The sequence below is a fragment of the Papaver somniferum genome, chromosome 8, assembly GCF_003573695.1.
Source record: "Papaver somniferum cultivar HN1 chromosome 8, ASM357369v1, whole genome shotgun sequence".
NCBI classification, from domain to species: Eukaryota; Viridiplantae; Streptophyta; class Magnoliopsida; order Ranunculales; family Papaveraceae; genus Papaver; species Papaver somniferum.
In genome coordinates this window covers 29,225,213-29,242,394 of record NC_039365.1, presented here as the reverse complement: position 1 = coordinate 29,242,394, position 17,182 = coordinate 29,225,213, and the positions used below count along the sequence as shown (strand labels likewise).

Genomic DNA, 17,182 nt, shown 5'->3' with positions numbered 1-17,182 from the left:
GGGTCCCCACACTTGACCACAAAATCGGGAGTGTATGCAAAATGCGGATGACCTGCAGAGCCTAGTTAGCAATTCGGAGAATCATTCGCGAATGACTCACGAATTATTTCGATCGGTTGGTAGCGAATTATTCGGACGTCCAACTGAAACCACGACACCAGTTCGTGTATTTTTGTGAAGAAGCCGAACTTTCCGCAAATTTGGCGTTCGAACCAATGACCTCAATATCAAATGCTAGCCAACCAACCACCGAGCTAGATGACATTTGTTGACTAAGTGATAGATATTACAAAATATGTTCCTTTAAACCATAAAAATCATTTTTAAAAAGTACTTTCCCTACTTTTTATACTACCGAATTTTTCAGTACCGAATTAACATCTCAAAAAAGAATTACACATGTATGTATGCCGTTCCGTATTTGTTTGAGGGTGAAAACGATTTCTACTTATTTTGGTAATTTCGGGTGTGTGGGTGAGAAACGAGTTTAAACCCTAAACAATGTACTGCAAGGGAGTACTTTAGATTCGAGAGATCAATCTGTACAAATCCTGCCTAAACTAAGAAATGGCCGTTCCAGACTTTCTTCGGTCACAAAGTGAAGGAGAAGGGTTGGTTTTGGGGAGGGAAGCGAAGAGAGTGTTGAGACCAGAATAGTTGATTCTGGAAGAGTAGATGTTTCACGACTTGTATCAAAAAGTGGAAAGCTAACAGATGGAAAGCTAGCAAATATTTTCTGAGTGTTGTATCCTCCTGACCTGAACTTGTTGTTCGGTGGAAATAGGTAAGACCTATTTATACAAGTCGAAGTGAAACGTACTCTGGTCTCGTAAGAAATGGAAAACAGATGAGTAAATGGGAGGAGGTGGTAACCGGTAACGCCTGGAATTGATGTTTCATAAAAGAAAGCATTTCACCATTACTCCCTGTATTTACTAACCGCCTCATCCTTATGACACTGTCTTATAACGGGAGTAGTATACTCCGCACGCTGTAAACCGCCACACCAATACCCAATGAGCATCCCCTAGTTTGTGACATGTGTTGATGTCTCGAGTGTTTTCGTGGAAAACATGTAGCATGTTGTTGTTCGGAAAGTTGATCTTGGGAGACTTTCCTGCTCGGTAGTGACCTTCGACGGTCGAGATTTTGCATCTTGAGAGGAAGGGTAGACGTTGATTATTGCAACCCTTCGTTTGGTACCTAGTGGCATCAAATCATGACCGGTACGGATTTAATATGGCCTAGTTTAGGCGCCGCCAAAAGTTAGGGTTTTGGCTTTGTTTGGGCGCGACCAAACTAGGGCTTGGCGTCGTTCCCAAGGTTGCCATGCGTTAGCTGGTAACCTTGGACGGCTAAGATCTGCATCTTAGATGGAAAAGTGGTTGTTGATCTTCGAAAGCCTTTGTTTTGGTAGTCGCATAGGGAAGGCCGGCATGGAATTCCATTGGTACATGTGGCATGGCTGGCATGCCTTGGCGCGGTTTGGGTGTGGCCAAAACAAAGGTTTTGGCGTTGGGCCAAAGGTTACCATGCGTTGGTTGGCGACCTTGGACGGCTAAGATTTGCATCTTATATGGAAGGATGTTGGTTGATCATCGCTAGCCTTTGTTTTGGTAACCGCATAGGGAAGGTCGGCATGGTATGGCGCGACAAGGTGGCTGGCATGCCATTGGCACATTTGGCATGGACGGCATGCCTTGGCGCGGTTTGGGCGTGACCATAACTAAGGTTTTGGGCCAAAGGTTACCATGCTTTGGTTGGCAACCTTGGACGGCTAAGATCTGCATCTTAGATGGAAGGATGGCCGTTGATCGTTGGAAGCCTTTGTTTTGGTAACCGCATAGGGAAGGCCGGCATGGTATGGCGCGGGAAGGTGGCGGGCATGCCATTGGCACATGTGGCATGGCCGACATGCCTTGGCGCGGTTTGGGCGTGACCAAAACTAAGGTTTTGGCGTTGGGCCAAAGGTTACCATGTGTTGGTTGGTGACCTTGGACGGCTGAGATTTGCATCTAAGATTGAAGGGTGGCCGTTGATTGTCGCACGCCTTTGTTTTGGCAGCCGTGAAGGGAAGGTCGGCATGGCATGGCTTAGGCGCGGCAAGGTGGATGGCGCGGCATGCCATTGGCACATGTGGCATGGTCGGCATGCCTTGGCGTAGTTTAGGCGCGGCTAAACTAGGGTTTTGGCGTTGGGCCACGGTTACCGTTGGTTGGTGACCTTGGACGGCTGAGATTTGCATCTAAGATAGAAGGGTGGCTGTTGATTGTCGCACGCCTTCGTTTTGGAAGCCATGAAGTGAAGGACGACATGGCATGGCTTAGGCGCGGCAAGGTGGATGGCGCGGCATGCCATTGGCACATGTGGCATGATCGGCATGCCTTGACGTGGTTTAGGCGCGGCCAAACTAGGGTTTTGGCGTTGGGCCAAAGGTTACCATGCATTGTTTGGCGACTTTGGACGGCTAAGATTTGCATCTAAGATGGACGGGTGGTCGTTGATCGTCGCACGCCTTCGTTTTGGTAGCCGCACAGGGAAGGCCGGTATGGTATGGCGCAGCAAGGTGGTTGGCATGCCATTGGCACATGTGGTGCGGATGGCATGGCATGCCATTGGCGCAGTGGTGCGGCTGGCATAGTTGGCATGCCTTGGCGCGAAGGTGCGGCTGGCATGGTTGGCATGCCTTGGCGCGGAGGTGCGGATGGCATGGCATGCCATTGGCGCAGTGGTGCGGCTGGCATGCCTTGGCGCGGAGGTGCGGCTGGCATGGCATTCCATTGGCGCAGTGGTGCGACTGGCATGGTTGGCATGTCTTGGCGTGGAGATGTGGCTGGCATGGTATGCCATTGGCACAGTGGTGTGGCTGGCATGATTGGCATGCTTTGGCGCGGTGACGTGGCTGGCATGGTCTGTCATTGGCACAAGGGTGCAGTAGCATGAGAATTAGGATTTGGCATAGATGATGTCAATCAGTGTTAAGAGTTCTGCCGTGTAACATGACCCATGTAAAAAAAAGGGTACCCCGATAATTCTTACGTAGGCATGTTAATTGATTCAATAAATGTGCTAATGGTCATAGTGACGTCATGTCAGATGTACAGTTTTACGATTTTGACCTTAAGCTAAAAACGACCATCAATAATATTATACCTGAATCATAATTGGTTGACTGGATAGTGGACCAAATTTACAATCCATCAAAACGAATAATACCCATACGTATGCCATTCTGAACGTTTCCCGTATCCCGAATTGCTAACTAGGCTGCAGAGTCGATGGTGACACCATGAACACATAGTCGCTCCCAGTTTCATTTTTGTTATATAGGACCCTGTTTACCTTTCTTAGTTCCAGGATTTGTTTGCGTTAGTCTAAAGTTAATGCAAATCGAATAATCCTTCGGGATTTGGTTTCTCATCCTATAAATTTACCTACAGAATTTCTCGTCGTCGTCTTATTATATTTTTTCCAAGTTTTCCAAAGATTAGAGAGAAAAAAAAATAGAGCGATGGGATCACAGGACGGTTTCAATTTTAACCTCCATGAAAATTTTTAATTCAAAAACCTGACTATGTTAGGAAATGACCATTATTAAAAAGACTGACGTTTATTTTTAGGCTTGAATTCTTTTAACAGATTACAAAACTAAAGGAGAATAAACAAATTTTAACCTTCCTGTCCAGAACAAGTTCAGGGCATGCTTTTGATTCAAATACTCACTCAAATCAGAGTCTGGAGATGACCATTATAGTTATACTCTTTGAACCTAAACCCATCCGCATAATGGCAATGACCATCATTGCATGTCCATTAAACGCAACACAACCACAATAAAAAAATAAATAATAAGGTGATGAATCGAATTTTGATGAGCTCTTGACTTAACACAATGACATTAGGAAACAAAGCCTTTATTACACCCGATCAAGTGCCTAATCTAGGAACAACTTAATTTTGAGTTGATTAACAAAATTCGGAATTCAAAAACAATTGTAGCAAAGGAAGGAAAGGAGATAAAAATCCTACTTAAGGCATATTACGGAACCAGGGAGATTCCTAATGTCATTGGAACTCTGTTTTGGTAAGATATACCAAAATCTAAAATTGAACTTTAAAATAATCATGCGAGTCTGAGTTTTAATAAGAATCAAGTAAACGTAGTCTAAGAACAAAACTAAAGCATGGGTTAGGCATGTGAATTGTTGGTCAAGACTGTCAGACTGATGAATCTACGAAAGAAGAAAAGCATAGGTTAGGCATCTGAATTCTTGGAGAGAAAAGACTTACAGTAGAAAAATAAAGGTGAGATGTTCCATCACTAGCAATTTAAATTGAAAGCTTCATGTATTGCGCCATTTTTTTTTTTTAATATTCGTTTCTGGTGGGATACAGCCATACTCGTTGAGCTGTAAGAAAGAAAGAAAGGCTTGAAAAAATCATCGGTATGGTACTACTCTGCTTGCCAAGAAAGCAATTACAGGCATTGAGAAAAAGAACAACGTTAGCTGGTGCTCTTATTGCGACAAGCGAGTGAAGTTCGCAAACCAAGTAAAATCTTTACCAAGAAAATTCAGAATGATTGAGGCCCACGTTGAACGTGATGAAATCATTGCTTCCTATTTGTCGAAATAAGTCTTTTATGGTTTTGTGAAGTCAGAGTTTTGGTGAAGACATTTAGTGATTGATTTAACAACTACAAATTCAAAAAGAAAACTAAATTTACCGTGTTGGGAATTTTATGGAGGTCCAAATTCAATTCGAAAATCGAGTATCTATCGTATTATGCATTTTTTTTCCAAATTAATATATACAAGAAAAACATACATATATAGTTTACGTGTCAATTCAGTATGAAGTCCTTCTTCACATATATTTTCCGTGAAACTAAAAGGAAAAAATAAATAAAATCTACATATTTCCGATCTTTTCTCCACCTATATAATGTATTCACCCAACAACATCAAATCAAAAATGCATCCCCATGGGACGGGGAGAAACTCCGCGCACACCGAATCGAAGATGCATTTCCACGGGGCAGGGCGAAGCCCGCGACACACCAAGTTACGAAAAAAAGAAAAAAAAAAGCCCTGTGCGTGGCACAGGCAAATCTAGTAATTCTGAAGTGCCATTCGCTGAAGGAGCACTCATTTAAAACATCTACATTCATTGTTTGGTGAACCAATTTGACAATTGGTTTGAAGCTGAGGACCAAATATATATACAAAAATATGAAACAGTTGTTTATAACACGCAAAACAAAAACATATTTCATTGCTTTTCTTACAATATGAAACACTTGTTTATAACACACAAAACAAAAACATATTTCATTGCTTTTCTTACGATATGAAACAGTTGTTTATAACACACAATACACAAACATATTTCATTTCTTTTCTTACAAATAACAAATGTGAACCGTAAACACAAATGGTCAACCATAGGACATATTGTCTTTATACGAGACTTTTAATTTGCCCCATCGTCAAGCTGAGGTGATGAGTACAATGTTGGAACAACGTTAAGAGGGATTTTTTTTTATTGACCGTAATACCAAAAGTTTCAGTCATGTCAAGGTCCTCTCTTTCATCACCAGTTGGGAGTTCCCAATTGAAGTAGTACAAGAAATTCGCAAGACTGTACTCCACAACTGCGATGCCGAATGTAATTCCTGGACACCCTCTTCTTCCTGAACCAAATGGAATGAGTTCAAATTCCTGACCCTTCATATCAATCGGGTTGTTGATAAATCTCTCAGGGTGAAACTCATCCGGATCTTCCCAAAGTCTAGCATCCCTTTGAATTTCCCACACATTGATGTAAACTTTTGTGCGGGAAGGGATATCGTAACCTGCTATTCGGGTACTCTTTGAAGATTCTCTTAAAAGAAAAACGACAGGTGGATGTAGTCGTAAACTCTCGTTAACAATACATTTCAGATAATACATTCGATTAATGTCATCCTCATCTACCTTACACTTGTTTCCTACTATTCGTCTCACCTCATCTTGAGCTTTTTGCATCACTTTCGAATTCTTTATGAGCTCTGCCATTGCCCATTCTATGGTTGTTGCTACTGTATCAGTTCCACCAAGAAACATATCCTGTCAATGCCAGAGAAATTAGATTGAGATAAATAGTTAATGAATATCTTGGGAAAAGATCAGAGGAGAGTGAGAAGTGTAACCAGGATTATTTCTTTGATGTTATTGCAAGAGATATTTGGATTGTCCTTCTAAGTAAGGAGTAGAATATACGCCAAGTCTAGCTTATCGGTATCTTCTACTTGGCCATGACCATCTTGTGAATCGGAATGACGAAGGAGATGCTCGTTGATGACTTTGTCAAAGAAGCATCGACTTCTTGGGATACCTTCTTAACCTTACTAGATAATCCGGTAACAACATCCATCCAACCAATAGATGGAAAGAAGTCGCTAAAACTAAAAGCTCCGACCAAGCTCAATAAATTTCTTGACAGTTGACCAAATTAGTTTGTTAGAGTTAGCACCATGAACGCTTTCATACTTAGCACCAAGATCACACCTAGAAATTATGTTGTTTGTTAGAGTTAGCAGTACGGTACTAAGATTAATTACTACTTCTACCTCTTCCCTTGATAAACATGAACTCGATATCTTCTGGATTACATCATCGATTTCTTTTTCTCTCAAATTCTTAAAACAATGAACCCTCTTTGCAGATAATAGCTCTATAACGCAAATCTTTTTCACTTGCCTCCAGTATTCACCATAAGGTGCAAAACTAACATCAGTACATCCATAAATAACGACTTCGCAGCATAAATAGTAGGTCTACTTGCAAAGGCAGGATCTTGGTTTTTCATTATTTCTGTAGCCATTTCTGCGGATGAAACTATGAGAGTTGGCGATTGACCTAAGTGTAATAACATCCATGGGCCATATTTTTGAGAAAGATCTCTGAATGATCGATGAGCTAATGTTCCTAACTGGTGAAGGTTACCGATAATCGGAATCCTCGGTGGAGAAGGTGGTAGTTTATAAGTAGTGAGTGTTTTTGGTAATGAAAAAACTCTATGAAGTAAAATAAATATAGCAAGTATTAGAAATGAGAGTGATAGTAAATTTGAATGCACTAGCATTGCTTCTTTTAGCCATTGCTGCAGCAACACAAGGATAGATGGTAAATCCATTCTTTGCTAGTTGCGTTTGTAATGGTTTATTGTGATATTATAAACCTGCAAACTGAACTGTTATAAGATAAATTAAGCTACTATGTCGTCACTTAGCTCTCCATGAATAAATATAATCAGAGTGCTTAGCATTACTGGAATGATACACAATTGCCAGCCTTCTTTCAACAAGTTAACTGATGCGGGCCGTTAGATCTCCCATCTTTAAAGCTTACCCATCAGATCTCGAAAGATTCCCGTCACACCCAAAATTCTGTCTATACTATTGTTACAGACCGTCGGGTTTTGGCATTTTCAACCGTTTGAATTTTCCTATTTCTGTAATATATTTAAAAGAATGCCCCTTATGTTAATCCCACACTATTTTCCTCTTTGTTTGTCGAGTTTTTCTTCTTCCTCGACTCCATCTCTCTGTCAGACATGCAAAGCACGTGTACCTTACTTGTATCCTTAATGGAATTAACTTATGCAAACTTGATTCAAGTGGATATACTTAATTTGCTAAGCACTTTAAACTCACCTTTGGTGTTCTGAAGCGGCAAGATATATAAAAATAAAACAAAATTTGAATGTTTATAAAAAGAATCTCAGTATCTTTTCTTAAGAAATGAAACTTAGAATCAATTAGCTGATTGCATATTAAAAAAGGGGAATCAAATTTTATTAGTTGAAACTATATGAGAAAGACAGAGTAGAAATTCTAATTAGAGAGAAATAATTAGTTAAAATAGTTTAGTATAGTGCGATGCCAAACTCTAATCTGAAAGGAAACAGGGAATGAGTATAAACAAATCTGATACACAAAAATTCTCGTTTAGTGTCAAATTACCTCAGAATAGAGGATGCAAGCTGCAACCAACACCCTATGTCTCTTGGATTCTGAAATTGGCATGTCAAGAACTGGAGCAAGTACACTGGCACACCATAAAGCAAAAATTATTTCAAGTCCGCCCATTAGTATGGAGAAGTAATTTGGAAATAAGGTAACCATGTAAAAACAGTAGGCCATTTTTTTGCTAAACAGTACTAGGGTGTATTATGCACGATTTTTACTTCTTCATGGAGATAAGAGTATAAGTATACAGAATAGTGAAGTATTTTAATATTTATGCACAATGTCAACGAACTGGAAACATCAACAACTTAATGCTAGCGACATGGATACATCTAATACAATAGAAAAGAATTCTTGTTGGTAGTTTAACAAAATCAGAGTAGTTACTGGAAGGAATAAAAAAGTGGCAAGATTTAAGAAATTAAGTGGGATTGACAGCAAGTGTGGATCAGTTTTCTGCTCGCTTCATGATACAGGAGTATCGTAAGTGGTGTGCAGATTACATGCACAGAACATTTGAGCCATGTTTTGGCTAGAGAGTGTCTGGAAGATGCTAGAAGTGAGCCATGTTTTGGCTAGAGAGTGTCTAGAAGATACTAGATGTTGGTCGACTAGTTTGTTTGATCAACAAGACTTGAGGTTTCCTTACTTAGATTAGGATTCCTAGTTTAGATGAGTTCTAAAACTCATAACTTTATTTCTTTTCCAGCAAGTTTACACCCATATAAAAGGAGGAGACTTGTAGGTTAGAAGGGTAGAGATAAAATCTCCGAGAGAAGAACCCATTGAAGGTTTGTAAAAGAGTATTTTTCTTTTAAGAAATAAAGAAGAAGAAGTTAGCAGGTGGAGAAAAAACGAGAGAGAGTGCAGCCATATTTTTGGTTTGTAATAGAGTTTTTCTTTCACAGTTTAAAGAAGAAGAAGTTAGGCAATAAAAGAAGAAGCAGTTAGCAGCAACGATTGTGTTATTTACTTTCTGTTATTATTCTTTTCTTTGTGTTCTCTTAATCACTTATACAAAGCAGTACTGACTCTAGGTATCCTTGATCGATTACGTATCAAGTGGTATCAGAGCCACGTTCTGACTTCTAGGTTTAGTTGTGGTGCATGGACTCGACACGAATTCAGTGTACACAATCAAGGGAAGACAAAGCAACCTAGAGGAAGTATTAGAACCAAGATGGGAAGTGAAGAAGACGAGAGGAAACTAACAGATGAGGACAAGTTTGCTAAAATTGAACTTAAGATACAAGATATAATAGATACCTTAGTTGCGTTCATGAAAGCAAGTGCTGTCAAACGAAGACCTAAGCGTAGAAAAGAAAGTACAAAGAGAGAAAAAGAAGAATTAAAGAAAGATAATGAATTCGTCTCTTAATAGATGAACTATGTTGAAGAGACGAAATACGATGACTTTGCGAGTGAAGACGAAGTCATTGTCAATTGGGATTTACCACCAGTTTGACTGGGGTCCAAAAGAAGTTGAAGATGAAGACATCTATCCAAAAGTTGAAGACGGAGTTGTTCTTACATCTGATGCTATTGATACCCTTATCAGGGAAGAGAAGAAAGTCGTAAACTCTTATAAAGAAGAGTTTGGTATTGAAGAAATCTGTAGAGAACTTTGCGACAGTTTTTCAGAAGTTAAAGAGGAAGTTTTGCTTACAGGAACTGTTGATACTCTTATCAGCAAAGAGACTAGCATAGTAACAGACCATGAAGAGGATGTACTGACAAGACAGAAGAAGAAGAAGACGACTGAACTTCTACTAGCAAGTCGTATTATTGCAATCAGAGATTTTGTTTCAGCATGCAAAGGTGAATTAATGAAAAGGTGAATTAATTTGCTAAGCTCTTTAAACTCACCTTTGGTGTTCTGAAACGGGCAGATATATAAAAATAAAATAAAGTCTGAATGTTTATAAAAAGAATCTCAGTATCTTTTCTTAAGATAAGAACTTTTGGAGAATACCCAAGGAAATGAAACTTAGTTGGACGGATGGAGAAAGTTCATTGTTCATTGTATTTAATATCAATTATCTAATTGCATATTAAAAAAGGGGAACCAAATTTTATTAGTTGAAACTATATGAGAAAGACAGAGTAGAAATTCTAATTAGAGAGAAATAATTAGTTAAAATAGTTTAGCATAGTGCAATGTCAAACTCTAAACTGAAAGGAAACGGGGAATGAGTATAAACAAATCTCATACACAAAAATTCTCGTTTAGTGTCAAATTATCTCAGAATAGAGGATGCAAGCTGCAACCAACACCTATGTCTCTTGGATTCTGAAACTGGCATGTCAAGAACTGGAGCAAGTACACTGGCACACCATAAAGCAAAAATTATTTCAAGTCCGCCCATTATTAGTATGGAGAAGTAATTTGGAAGTAACGTAACCATGTAAAAAACAGTAGGCCATTTTTTTGCTAAACAGTACTAGGGTGTATTATGCACGATTTTTACTTCTTCATGGAGATAAGAGTATAAGTATACAGAATAATGAAGTATTTTAAGATTTATGCTCAATGGCAATGAACTGGAAACATCAACAACTTAATGCTAGCGACATGGATACATCTAATACAGTAGAAAAGAATTCTTGTTAGTAGTTAAACAAAATCAGAGTAGTTGCTGGAAGGAATAAGAAAGTGGCAAGAATTAAGAAAGTGGGATTGACAGCAAGTGTGGATCAGTTTTCTGCTCGCTTCATCACTACCCCAAGCAGCATTCATGTGAATTAGACTACAAGGGCGTCGAACCAGAATCATTTGCAAAGTTGAATCCCCAAGTCAAGGCAGACAAGATAGAAAGATTACATAGATTGTGGTTGTTAAGGTTTTGACTATTATGATCCGGATTGGCTTTGGTATTTTTCTTTTACGATTGGATTGTATTGTTTTATCCTTAAAATGTGAATATAAGCAAGTTTTAATTTGATGCAATACTTTATATTTCTCTTTTCTTCCCCTAGGCTTCTATGGCGCAGCGCTCTGATCATATGATCCCAAACAGAGAGCGAAGCTAGGCAGGATGGAATATCAAAACTATATAACTAGAATGGTGTTGGAAAGGTTTGATACTAGCGGAAACACTAGGGTAAATTGCCCCAGCTGCCTGTGCCATTAAAGCCAGGACCTGTGAATGTTGCAGTCTAAAGTTTTGCATGCTCCCTGAAAACCTACGCCGAAGTGCTTGATCATAGTGGTCCACGCCAAAATCAATTTAATTATCTTTCTGAGTCAACAGAGCGTCACGCATATTCACGATGCACTGGTGGTGGCTCAGGCCCATTTTGTTGCAAAATTAGCTATGCATCACCATACTCATCCCTCGCCTCAGCTTGCCTGAATTGGTCTCAACCCTGGTCCTGAGTCTTGCTTAGCAGTATCCAACAAAGACATTTCTAGCTGCTCTAGAAACATGGAACAGTTCAGTTTATAACACACAAAACACGAATGGATTTCACTACTTCTACAAACAACAGGTGATTGTACATTACATTTAAAACAAAGGTTTTCATATATGGTCACCCAGAAAACAGACTGTTTTAATGCGTGAATTTAACTAGTTTGCCCCATTCTCAAGCTGAGGTGATGCGTATATAGTTGGAACAACGTTAAGAGGGATTTTCTTGTTAAGGGTAATACCCAAAACTTCAGTCATGTCAAGGTCATCTCTTTTGTCACCAGCAGGAAGTTCCCAGTTGAAGTAGTACAAGAGATTGGCAAGAGTATACTCAACAACTGTGATGCCAAATGTAATTCCTGGACACCCTCGTCTTCCTGACCCAAATGGAATGAACTCAAATTCTTGGCCCTTAAAATCGATTGGGTTGTTGATAAATCTCTCAGGGCGGAACTCTTCTGGGTCGCCCCAAAGTTTAGCATCTCTTTGAATTGCCCACACGTTGACGAAAACTTTTGTGTTGGGAGGGATATGGTAACCTGCTATCTGGGTACTCTTAGATGATTCTCTTAGAAGTAAAGGTATAGGCGTATGTAGTCGTAAAATCTCTTTAACAATACATTTAAGATAGTCCATTTGATTAATGTCCTCCTCATCTATCTTACATTTGTTACCCAATACTTTTCTCACTTCATCTCGAGCTATCTTCATCACTTTCGGGTTCTTTATGAGCTCCGCCATTGTCCATTCCATGATTGTTGTGGTTGTATCAGTTCCCCCCAGAAACATATCCTGTTAGTGACAGAGAAATTGAATTGAGTAAATTAGTTAATCGATATGCTAGTAAGGCAAGTGTAAGAGGTCTAACCAGGATTATTGCTTTGATATTATTCCTAGAGACATTTGGATTGTCCTTCTGAGAAAGGAGTAGAATATCCATCAAGTCGAGTTTGCTAGTATCTTCTACTTGGCCATGACCATCTTGTGCTTTGGAATGGCGTAGGAGATGCTCGTCGATGACTTGGTCAAAGAATGAATCGAGTTCTTGGGACACCTTCTTAAGCCTACTAGATAGTCCCGTAACAACATCCATCCAACCAACAGATGGAAAGTAATCATGAAAACTAAAAGCCCCGAGCAACCTAAAAACCTCTCTTGACAATTGACCAAATTTGTTTTCATGAACACTTTCATACTTTGCACCAAGAGCACACCTAGAAATTATGTTGTTTGATAGAGTTAGGAGTAATTCACTAAGATTGATTTCCACTCCGTCGCTTGTTGAACATGAACTCGATATGATCTGGATTACAGCGTTGACTTCTTCTTCTCTCAAATTCTTGAATGATTGAACCCTCTTTGCACTCAATAGCTCTAGAACGCAAATCTTCCTCACTTGCCTCCAATATTCACCGTAAGGCGCAAAACTAATATCAGTACATCCATAGAGTAACGCAATTGCAGCGGTAGTAGAAGGTCTATTTGCAAAGATAAGATCTTGATTTTTCATTACCTCTATAGCCATTTCTACAGATGAAACTACGAGATTTGGCGATTGACCCAAGTGTAATAACATCAAAGGGCCGTACTTCTGAGAAAGATCTCGGAATGATATATGAGCTAATGCGTCTAATTGATGAAGGTTACCGAGTATCGGAATCCTTGGGGGAGAAGGTGGCAATTTATAAATTTTGGATGTTTTTGATAATGAACAAACTCTATGAAGTAAAACAGATATGGCAAGTACTAGAAATGAGAGTGATAGTAATTGTAAATTCGAATACCTTTTTATTGCTGCTTCTCTTAACCATTGCTGCAGCAGAACAAGGAGAGGTGGTACATCCATCTTTTGCTAGTTGCGTCAGTAATGGTTAATGGTGATGTTCTAAACCGGCGAACAGATTTGTTATAAGAGTAAAACTAAGCTACTACATCGTCAGATTTGACTCTGCCGTCCATAATTAAATATAATCAGAGTGCTTACGATTAACGGAATGATACATATAAAATTGCCAGCCGTACACAGACAAGATTAGAGTATATATACTTAAGCTCCCTAAATTCACCTTGTGTTCTGAAAGGGCAAGATAAGAAATAATAAATAAAGATCTAAATGTGTATAAAAAGAGTCTCAGTATCCCCAAGAATGAGAACTAATGAGTGCCGATGAAGATAAATTCATTGTTCGGATGAGAATTTAGCATGTTTTTATAGTTGAATAATGCGATGTCAAACTGTTCAACTAGAACTAAAGGAATACGAAAGGATTATGAACAAATCTCGTATACAAAAAAAATTTACACTCGTTTCTCCAGTGTCTAGTCTATGAATCACTGAAAATTTGTTTTTGAACTTCTCTTTTCTTCTCTCTGAAACGTTGACTTTGGGTTTTGCTTTTGCTTTCTTAATCATCAACTTCTGGTTATATTTTTACCTTTTGCTAATTAAATGTGTGATTACGGCTTTGGAATGGAGTGAGTAGTGATCATCTGGTACTGTTGGAGTATGGAACAGTAGGAATCAGGGGTGTTATGGAAATGCTTGTGATGGAACCGAAATCTTTTTGGTTAGAAGGTGATTGTAAAAGAATGCTCGACTATTATCAAGGAAAACAAAGTTTTATTCAATGGAAAATCAGTCGATCTTAACAAAAGGAAGCTATGAAGCAGTAGTTGTCGCAGTGTGACAGTTCTTTTGGGTCTTCTCTTTACTCAGAAAAGAAAGGAGCAATGTAGCAGACAAATTACTAAGGAGACTAGAAACTAGAAAAATAACCTCTAGTAGAATTGGGTTACTACGATGCCTACTTTCTTGGTTCATCTTTAATGTTTAATAGGAGATTTATTCAAGCCCATCGCTTAAATTGGTTGCAACCCTGAGTCTTGCTTAGCGAAATCCAGCAAAAACATTTTTGGCTGCTCTAGAGTACAAAAACATGGGATAGTTAATTTTATAACTCACAAAACATAACCCCCACAGGCGCATGAAGGGCAGGTTCAGAGCCCGAATAGCCCAGTTTCACACTGCTTTCCACGCCGGCGCCTTAGGCGAGCGAGTTTGGCACCTCGCGGAAGTTTTAGGCGCCCAATAACTCACCAAAGTCATCATGGTAGGTGATAAATTTACAATCACAGTATACGTAATATTATATGGAAAGTTCATTTTGTTTCCATATTCTTGTTATACTACAATCACCATAAACAATGATCAATTATATATGGTAGCAATTTCAGATTTAGGAAACAACGCGATTGATGGTAATTAACGTGAAATTAAGGAATTGTAGTAGTTGGTTTTAATATCATATAATTGAAGGTACAAAACTTAAGGAAATATCCCATCAAATCTTCACTAGATCGATAACGTGACTTATATTTATAGTTAGGAAAATAACGTGATTGATGTGATTGACTTTTACTTCCTAATGTAGTTATAGTAATTAGTTTTATTACTTGATCTAATTATAGGAAAATTAGACTATAAAATAATCAATCAATAGGAACATACAACACAATCACGAAAGTATTTATGGAATGAGAAAATATAAGTTAACGAAGTAACGTGATTGTGTTATAAACCAAGTCTTCTTTCTATATAGTTTCTCACCCGTGCGATGCACGGGCCTATATCTCGCTTACGAAATATTGGATTAATATTTTAAAATATTTTTATTATTATTGGATAAAGAGTATCACATTAACTAGTTGGAAGCCTAACAACCTAAGCTCCAACAACATACTACTGCATTAAAGCTCAAATTTATCATCCAAACAAAAGTTAACGTAAGGATCAAACTGAGTTTTCAATGCTCCCGTCTCAATTTCACAAGTACACATTTGCTGTCATGTTTATTATGCAACCTAAACACAGGTACAATTCGACAAACTAATTCGATTATATCAAGTGTCAAAAACTGATAAACGTTTTTGAGTTAACCTTGTAAAATTTTACTCTTTAAATGAATGACTGGTAACTAACTACAGTGTTCCATCATTCTTGTCCTTAAGTTCAACTACAATAAATATCCCCTATGCACATCACCAGTGAACCAATCTTATCATGCAATTCAACATACTGTAATATGTTGCATCATTCTTGTCTCAATGTTTTTGGCGCATGGTCGAAGGATCTCAATGCTATCTGTGGGAGTCGAACCCACAACGACATGACTAAGAACCATGTGCTCTTCCATTTGAGCTAAGATAGAGTAAGATTTCCTCATGTGGCTTGAATTTGTTCAAATAATGAACAGTAACACACAAATGATTTGTAAGCAGAAACATGAACCTTGCGCACAAACATTTTTCCTATCTTTGTTCCCAGGGTCCAATGATTCAATTGGCAACAAACTTTTGAAATATGCAATAACCGAAACTCTAATGCACCAACAATCACTTTGGCACGCCAGAATATCCACAATTGCATAGTTTCATGGCTCCCGTCATCCAACTCGACTTAAAAATATACACCTATGGGTTTCAACAGTCCAAAACTGGACTAAATTTTCCAAATCCCGAAAAGATAAAAAATCCTTGCCAAAAATAATTTCCACCTTAATTGGCCAATCATATAAAAAAAAACACAATCTAATATAGAACGGAGAAAGCCAAATACTCACCTCACAGAAAACAATTGTTGGTACAGTGCAAGCAACACAACCCCTTTCTGAAAATACAAACAAATATCAGTAAGTAAACACACATAAATTGAAGAAAAACTAAGCCATAGAAAACAAAACAGAATTGCTACATAAAGCTAGAGTGTTAACCGAGTAAAACCCTCAAACACAGAAAAGCAACAGCACAGTAAAAAAAATATTACTGAAAACAATAAAGTACATTTACTTATTGTAAATTACCTAAACTACTAAATTGGATCAATCGCTCTTGGGTCTTTTTGTTTTTCTTTTGATCTCCAAATTTTTTTACCTAACAGTACTCTGTCAAACGAAGTAATCCCTGGTGATTTTATTTGGCACATTACTTTGAGATGTTAAGGATTCACTTACGCACTTGACTAAATAAGGTAAGATGTCCTCGCCTCGCTCCAAGTCTCTCGAAAGACATTTCAAATTGTTGTTGAACCCCTAAGAAGTCTAAGATAGAGATGCTACGAAAAGTGTATGTGCATATAAACTGGCCTCTCCCAGTATAAAGGGTTAAAACGCTACCTATGAGCTATATTGTCACAAAATGGGAAAAAGAAAAAAAACAATCTTCGGACGAAAGTCCGGAAAGTAGAAACATCAGTATATGAAAGTCCCATATTGACATTCATAGGAAATTATGCCTACTTCAATTAGTGGTCATAGACAAAATAAAACTAATTTCATGAAAATGTGGAAAACAATACAGTAGGAGTTATTCTTACCAGTAGATGCAGGGAATGACCACTAATCACTTCACTTGGTTTCCATTATATGTTGTTATGGCATGCACGGGATTTTATGACTGGCTACAAAATTTACATCATGTAAACCAACAAATTACTCTTATGTCATTTGACAATTTTAGGTGCTTCAAAATAATAATACTGCAATAATTTTAATTACCGATCAATCAAGTCTTGTGCTTCAAAGATCATCTCTTCAGGTACCCCAACCAAGATATATTATGAATTGCAAAGATGGTTAGTCCCCGTGTTTAATTGCACGAAACATTAGTTACATACACATACAACAGTCAAGATAAGCGGGATTATGAACCATTAGTCACATACATCAATCAAGTCTTGCCGACGCTGTTACTTTCTTTCTTTCTAT

The 17,182-nt window shown here is 38.3% G+C and overlaps 2 protein-coding genes across 2 annotated transcripts; both read right to left on the bottom strand.

Moving 5' to 3' along the window:
• Positions 1–5,428: 5,428 nt before the first annotated feature.
• Positions 5,429–7,168, bottom strand: LOC113302623 (cytochrome P450 71A1-like). The gene is made up of 2 exons (XM_026551567.1): positions 6,191–7,168; positions 5,429–6,107 (listed from the first exon to the last, which is right to left on the bottom strand). Exon 2 carries the CDS (start codon positions 6,102–6,104, stop codon positions 5,460–5,462), a length of 645 nt encoding a protein of 214 aa, XP_026407352.1. The 5' UTR covers positions 6,105–6,107; positions 6,191–7,168; the 3' UTR covers positions 5,429–5,459.
• Positions 7,169–11,504: 4,336 nt separating this feature from the next.
• LOC113306746 (cytochrome P450 71A1-like) lies at positions 11,505–13,362 on the bottom strand. Its single transcript, XM_026555655.1, has 2 exons — positions 12,290–13,362; positions 11,505–12,213 (listed from the first exon to the last, which is right to left on the bottom strand). Exons 1-2 carry the CDS (start codon positions 13,265–13,267, stop codon positions 11,581–11,583), a joined length of 1,611 nt encoding a protein of 536 aa, XP_026411440.1. The 5' UTR covers positions 13,268–13,362; the 3' UTR covers positions 11,505–11,580.
• Between the last annotated feature and the right edge of the window lie 3,820 nt (positions 13,363–17,182).